We start from the raw sequence: 7876 nt of genomic DNA on the forward strand, positions 1-7876 counted from the left end.
AATGGACACAAGGAACTGCAGATGCTGGTTAGCAAAAAAAAGACAAAATTGCTGGAGTAACTCAGCGGGCCAGGTAGCATCTCCGGAGAAGGTGGATAGGTGACCTTTCAGGTTGAGACCCTTCTTCAGACTCAAAGAAGGATCTCGACCCAAACTCTCCAGCACTTTGTGTCTTTCCTTTGGACTAATGTGAGTTTGAGTTTAATTTGTTGTCACGTGTACCGAGGTACAGTGAAAAGCTTTTGTTGCGTGCTATCCAGCCAGTGGAAAGACAATACGTGATTACAATCGAGCCGTTCATGGTATACAGATACATGATAAAGGGAATAACGTGAGCAACATTTAGTGCAAGATCAAGTGCAGTAAAGTCCGATCGATCAAAGATAGTCCGAGGGTCTTCAATGAGGTAGATAGTAGCTCAGGACTGCACTCTAGTCGTAAATTGGATGGTTCAATTGCATGATAACAGCATGTATGTATCATATGATAACAGCATGTATGTATCATATGATAACAGCGTAACATGATGTACCTTTCAGTTCAGTGCTCAAGGTAAACATAAGACAAAGTGCAGGAGGAACTCAGCGGGTCAGGCAACGTCTGTGGAGGGAATGGACAGGTGACATTTCGACCTGAAATTACGTCTGTCTCCTCCCTCCACAGACGCTGCCTGGCCTGCTGGGTTCCTCCAGCACTTTGTGTTTTGCTCAAGGTTCCAGCATCTGCAGTTCCTTGTGCCTCCTGCAAACACAAGATTGATGTGAAGGCATACCAGAGGCACGTAAATGACCCCACCTTTCTCATTCACATATGGCCATTGCTACAATCAATTATTCCCCAGTCTCTTCACATGCTGGAGTAGTCAACCTGACTTGAGTAATCAATATTTTCTCCATCACGGTACTGTATCCATAGTAAATGCCCTAGCTACCAAATATGATGTCATTCAATTTCCACTTAAGAAATATATTGTCAACCTGAATGTATTTCATTACATCCAATCAGGCATTTTGTATTTACACATAAGTATCTCTGATTCATAATCCTACCCTGGCCCTCCTCCAGCCACCCCGTAAATAATGATAGCCACAAACGTAAACTGGGTGATATCATTTCGCTGAACACCTTCACTCAGTCTGCCTGGACCTGATCTCCTGGGTGCCAAACCCTTTAATTCCCCCTCCCATTCCCACACTGACCTTTCTGTCCCGGGCCTCCCCCACTGTCAGAGTGAGGCCAAAAGCAAATTGGAGGAACAGCAACTCATATTTCACTTGAGCAGCTTACCACCCAGCGGTATAAATATTGATTTCTCTAACTTCAAGTAACCCTTACATCCCCTCTCCTTCCGTCCCTTCCCCACCCTGGTCGTTGTACTAGTTTCGCCGTCGTCCTGGTGAGTTTCATTGTCTGTATAACTCGTTTTCACCCAGCCCACTGCTACAAATGGCCTGTTTCCTTTATCATTGTTACTTTCTTTGCATATCTTTCATTCATTTATTCCATATCTCTCTAAATTGCAGTCTATCTCTCTCGTTTCCCTTTCCCCTGACTCTCAGTCGGAAGAAGGGTCTCGGTCCAAAAAGTCATCTATTCCTTTTCTCCAGAGATGCTGTCTGACCCTCTGAGTTACTCCAGCTTTTTTAGTCTTGTCACAGGTACAACAAGCAGTTAAGAAGGCAAATGGTATATTGGCATTCTTTCCAAAAGCTTCCGCACATCGATTAATCCATTATCTTTATGTACCTGTCAAACTTGGCTAATTTCTCGCTGTTATTTGTAAAAAAAATCCATAACAGAAACATAATTACACACATTCTCTTTCCATTTCTTTTGATTCTTTGCTTGTTGGTCAATCTCAAAGCTCACATTAAGAACACGCTAGAGGCAGGAAACATGTTCCCAATGTTGGGGGAGTCCAGAACCAGGGGCCACAGTTTAAGAATAAGGGGTAGGCCATTTAGAACAGAGATGAGGAAAAACATTTGCACACTGAGAGTTGTAAATCTGTGGAATTCTCTGCCTCAGAAGGCAGTGGAGGCCAATTCTCTGGATGCTTTCAAGAGAGAGTTAGATAGAGCTCTTAATGATAGCGGAGTCAGGGGATATGGGGAGAGGGCAGGAACGGGGTACTGATTGTGGATGATCAGCCATGATCACATTGAATGGCTCGAAAGGCCGAATGGCCTCCTCCTGCACCTATTGTCTATTGTCTATTATTTCACGAAGAAACTGAGTTAAATGGAGCAAGTTAAGTGGATCTGCAATCACACATTACAATTACTGCACTCTTTTAAACCTCTACTCCAACAGCAGCATTTCTAGCACGACGTTATTCACGTTGTTCCCTTTATCATGTATCTGCACACTGTGGATGGCTTGATTGTAATCATGTATTGTCTTTCCGCTGACTGAGCTCAGTCCATCTAGGCCTATTTGATCTCCTGGTTGCTAAGCATTTTAACTCCCCCTCCCATTCCCACACTGACCTTTCTGTCCTGGGCCTCCTCAATTGTCAGAATGAGGCCCAGCGCAAATTGGAAGAAAAGCACCTCATATTTCGCTTGGGCAGCTTAAATCTCAGTGTTATGAATATTGATTTCTCTAACTACGTAACCCTTGCTTTCCCTCTCTCTCTGTCCCTCCCCCACCCTAGTTCTCCAACTAGTTTCACTGTCCTCCTGATTCATTTTACTGTTTGCTTGCCTCGTTGTCACCTTACCCTCAGCCAACAATGAACCATTTCCTTGATCACTGTCTGCTTTGATCTGTTGCTTTCACACCTTTCCCTTTCATATCTCTAGCTTGCCTCTCCCGTGGCTCTCAGTCTGAAGAATGGTCTTGACCCGAAAAGTCGCCCATTCTTTCTCTTCAGAGATGCTGCCTGTCCCGCTGATTTACTCCAGCATTTTGTGTCGATCTTCGGTATAAACCAGCATCTACAGTTCCTTCCTACACACTCATTGTGAAAGGAATCATTTTGTGTTTAACTTCCATTTTAGATTCTTTGTTTAGCCCTAGAAAGACTCTTCCCTCTGAGATCTAAGAGATCCAACCATACAGCTTCCTCAAACTGTTGGCTTTGTTCTTTTAGATATCGAGTGGCCTGTTGTACCGCTACTTTGCACAGTTCTGCTAGTTTTAGAGTTAGTGTTTATTGTGCTAACCCGTGAGACAGAATGACTTTGTTTTTGCATTTCCAGGGTACACGTTTTTTTACAAAGGACAGGAGTACTGGAAATTCAATAACCACAAACTCAGGGTGGAGCCTAATTATCCAAGATCAATACTTACAGAATGGATGGGATGTGATCGAACTAAGACAGCAGAGGCCGACAGGCAAGATGCACAAGATGATGTTGACATTGTGATCAAAATGGACAACACTTCCAGCACTGTGAATGCCATAGTCATTGTTATCCCTTGCACATTGGCCTTGTGTTTCCTGGTATTGATTTACACAGTAGTTCAATTCAAGAGGAAAGGAACGCCACGCCACATACTATACTGCAAGCGGTCCATGCAAGAGTGGGTATGATCGTAGCCGACGAGGGCCACGTGGAATTTCGACAAGCGGGCGGTAACGCTAGAACCCATCAATGGCGGGCTTTGACTCTGCCTCGGACACATGGATCACGGCTGATTTTCTCAGAGTTGTCTGTTCTGAGCTTGAGTGGAGGTTATAAAAGAGAGAGGGGGAAGCTTTCATAATACACGGTATCACCTGTATTCCAGTCCCTTTGCCTTTCTTTGGTGCATCGTTCCGTATAGGCCTTTTAATCTGCAAGCTTGATGCCCCTGTGGAATGTGACCACGTGATGCAAATGGAAAACCAAGAAAAAAAACAAAACCTCTCGAGACTGGTACTGGTGGTGTGACCTCTTCCCTGGTTTTCTGAGACAGGAGGGGTCTTTGAGAACCCTTTCTCGACGGTGACTTAACCCTTTCTCTGAGCCAGGAATACCCTTGGAACTTTGCTTTCATTTTTTCAAGAGAGGATCACTGTCCATCTAACGAGGAAATATTGCTGCATTTGATCCTTTCAAGCACCAGACTCGGATTAGAACACATAGTAAATTGGGTTGTCCAAGTAACAAGGGGGCCAAAATATCTGCAATATTGTTAGCAGCCTTAAAATATATTTTTCATTTTTGTTTTTGTTCAATTGGTTCTGCGAAAAAATCAATGTGTGGGATTTTCCAATTGGTATTGTACACATTGACTTAAATTCAGGAAATGTAGAAATACGGTCTAGAGACTCCTTATAGATTGGTTTTCATGATGCCATGCACAGGGCTATTCAAACATCTATAAACGCGTCAAAAGAGGGACTATTTTTAGCAAAGGTAATGAGGAATCGTAGGATCAGAGAAATGCATTTGTTGAAACAAACTAACAGTGAAGTGAATTGCTGTCTGAATAACATCAGCATTGATATATATATAAATATATATAGTATATATTGTATAATGATATGGGTGAACTCCTAACTGGTTGAAGTGGTGTGCATTAATGGACTGTATACAATCAAAAATGTAGTTACTTTCTGAGTTGATTGTATTTTAATGCTCAAATGATATTTTTAACGAGGGATATTAAATAAGAAGATGCTAGTTGATTGTCACAGAGGTCAGTTTAACCTGGGCATGTCTTAATTGCCAATAACCCCCTGCATTTTTGATATTTATTCCTATGATATAAAGACAAGGCCTTCACTCAGTAGCAGTGCATCGCGGCACTACCTGCATTCAGTGTTAGGTGCATTCCATGTACACATAACCATTTACAGCATTACAGTGTTCTAAATTCCCCCCCACAGTAACAGACAGCTAGGTCACAAGTGATAGTAGAATTAGGCCATACGGCCCTTCAAGTCTACTCCGCCATTCAATCATGGCTGATCTATCTCTCCCTCCTAACCGCATTCTCCTGCCTTCTCCCCATAACCTCTGACACCCGTACTAATCAAGAATCTGTCTATTTCTGCTTTAAAAATATCCACTGACTTGGCCTCCACAGCCTTCTGTGGCAAAGAATCCCACAGATTCACCACCCTCTGACTAAAGAAATCCCTTCTCATCTCCTTCCTAAAGGAACGTCCTTTAATTCTGAGGCAATGGCCTCTAGTCCTAGACTTGCATTAGTGGAAACACCCTCTCCGCATCCACTCTATCCAAACCTTTCACTATTCGGTACGTTTCAATGAGGTCCTCCCGCATTCTTGTAAACTCCAGCGAGTACAAGCCCGGTGCCGACAAACGCTCATCATAGGTTAACCCACTCATTTCTGGACCCTCTCCAGGGCCAGCACATCCTTCCTCAGATATGGTGCCCAAAATTGCTCACAATACTCCAAAATGCGGCCTGACCAGCGCCTTATAGAGCCTCAGCATTACATCTCTGTTTTTGTATTCTCGCCCTCTTGAAATAAATGCTAGCATTGCGTTTGCCTTCTTTATTACCGATTCAACTTGCAGTTTTGGGAACCCTGCAACAGCACTCCCAAGTCTCTTTGCACCTCCGATTTCTGGATTCTTTCCCCATTCAGAAAATAGTCTATGCCTTTATTCCTACTACCAAAATGCATGACTCCACACTTTGCTACATTATACTCCATCTGCCACTTCTCTGCCCACTCTCCTAACCTGTCCAAGTCCTCTGGAGAGTCCCTGCTTTCTCTGCGCTACCTGCCCCTCCACCTATTTTCATATCATCCGCAAACTTGGCCACAAAGCCTTCAATCCCCTCATCCAAATCAATAGTATATAGCGTGAAGAGTAGCGGTCCCAGCACCGACCCCTGCGGAACTCCGCTAGTCACTGGCAGCCACCAGAGAAAGCCTCCTTTATTGCCACTCTTTGCCTTCTGCCATCCAGCCAACCTGCTACCCATGCTAGTATATGCCCTTTGATACCATGGGCTCTCATCTTACCAGCCTCACGAGTGACACCTTATCAAAGGCTTTCTGAAAATCCAATTCAGAAGATGTTTGACGTTCAGTATGACTTTGTAGTGAAGTCTTGGGTCAGTGGGAGGATCTCTGCTCGTTAGAATTCCCACATTGACACTCTCCTCTTCCTTTGGCTGAAGAACACCAACTCATCCTTCAACTTTGCTATGTATCTACTGAGATCATTCGTTATTACGACAAAAGAAAAAAGTTTACAAACTTCAGCAGCGGACGATTCATTGGGCAAAAACTAATAATTCACAGATTTCTTTCAACTTCTACCTTAGAATAACACAGCGATTGGGTTTTGATGTACGTCTCAGTGAACCTGATGGTATGGTAGACACAAGGAACTGCAGGTGCTGTTTACAAAAAGTGACACAAAGTGCCGGAGTAACTCAGCAGGTCAGGCAGCATCTCCGGATAACATGGGTAGGTGACCGACCGTACAATTAGTCTGATGAAGGGTCCCAACCCAAAACATGATCTGTTCATGTTCTCCAGAGATGCTGCCTGACCCGCTGAGATACTCCAACACTTTGTGTCCACAGTATTCCACTGTGGAGCCAATTAGGTGGTGCAGCGGTAGAGTTGCTGCCTTACAGCACCAGAGACCCGGATTTGATCCTGACTACAGGTGCTTTCTGTACGGAGTTTATACGTTCTCCCCGTGACCTGCCTGGGTTTTCTCTGGGTGCTCCGGTTTCCTCGCACACTCCGAGGATGAACAGGTTTGTAGGTTAATCGGCTTGGTAACATTGTAAATTGTCCCTGGTGTGTCTAAGAGAGTGGTAGTGTACGGGGATCGCTGGTCGTCACAGACTCGATGGGTCGAAGCTGTATCTTTAAACTAAACTACACGAAAACTAAACTTGCAATGGGCTGAATACTGTGGCAACAAACCTGAATATCTGACTCAAAAATCAAAGCTTGTGTCTGTTTGGAAGTACAAGTTACCAGTAGCTTTGCAATACAATTAAAGGTTTGCCTTTAATATAAGAAAATAACTGCAGATGCTGGTACAAATCGATTTATTCACAAAATGCTGGAGTAACTCAGCAGGTCAGGCAGCATCTCGGGAGAGAAGGAATGGGTGACGTTTCGGGTCGAGACCCTTCTTCAGACTGAAGAAGGGTCTCGACCCGAAACGTCACCCATTCCTTCTCTCCCGAGATGCTGCCTGACCTGCTGAGTTACTCCAGCATTTTGTGAATAAAAAGGTTTGCCTTTAATATTGATCCAAGATTGTTTCAGCCTATTGCAACCTCCGATTGTTTTAAATGTGTTAATTTGGAAAATGTAACAGTTCTACATCCTTAAACAGTTTTCACTTTCTTCCTGTCTGACCTTTATCTGCCAACTAAATTTTTTTTACAGGAATGAAAATTTAATTGGCATAATTGGCTGAGCTTACTGTTTCCTGTTATTACTTATACTTGAACAGAATTGTACTTTTCAATGTGATCTGCAGGCTGTTTGAAGTCATCACAGTGCAATTTATAGATACTCAAAGACATCTTCAAAGGATACTTTTGGATGAGCAAATGCTCTTTAAAGAGAACATAAAGAAATATAAAGTACAGCGCAATTAGTTTTAACCTTCTTTTTTCTTTTAAGTATTTCCATTTGGCCATTCTATTTGACTTTTGTAAACAGCGAAAACAAATTACTTGAAGAACAGCTTAATGATTCAATACGTAAGAAGGAACTGCAGGTGCTGGTTTACAACGGAGATAAACACAAATCACTGGAGTAACTCAGCGGGTCAGACAACATCTCTGGAGAAAAGGAATAAGTGATATTTCGGGTCGAACGTCACCTATTCCTTTTCGCCAGAGATGCTTCCTGACCCGCTGAGTTACTCCGCCATTTTGTGTCTATCTTTGATATCCTATGATTGGCAAGTATTGATGGGTTTTGAGTTGA

The 7876-nt window shown here is 43.3% G+C and overlaps 1 protein-coding gene across 1 annotated transcript in view; it reads left to right on the plus strand.

Moving 5' to 3' along the window:
• The window catches only part of mmp16a (matrix metallopeptidase 16a (membrane-inserted)), a 182740-nt gene extending 175744 nt beyond the window's left edge, over positions 1-6996 (plus strand). Inside the window, exon 10 of the mRNA XM_078397236.1 lies at positions 3204-6996. Coding sequence (XP_078253362.1) covers positions 3204-3538 — 335 coding nt within the window. The 3' untranslated portion in view covers positions 3539-6996. The remainder of the gene's footprint in view (positions 1-3203) is intronic.
• The last annotated feature ends 880 nt before the right edge of the window (positions 6997-7876 follow it).

Source organism: Rhinoraja longicauda, chromosome 4 (assembly GCF_053455715.1).
Source record: "Rhinoraja longicauda isolate Sanriku21f chromosome 4, sRhiLon1.1, whole genome shotgun sequence".
NCBI classification, from domain to species: Eukaryota; Metazoa; Chordata; class Chondrichthyes; order Rajiformes; family Arhynchobatidae; genus Rhinoraja; species Rhinoraja longicauda.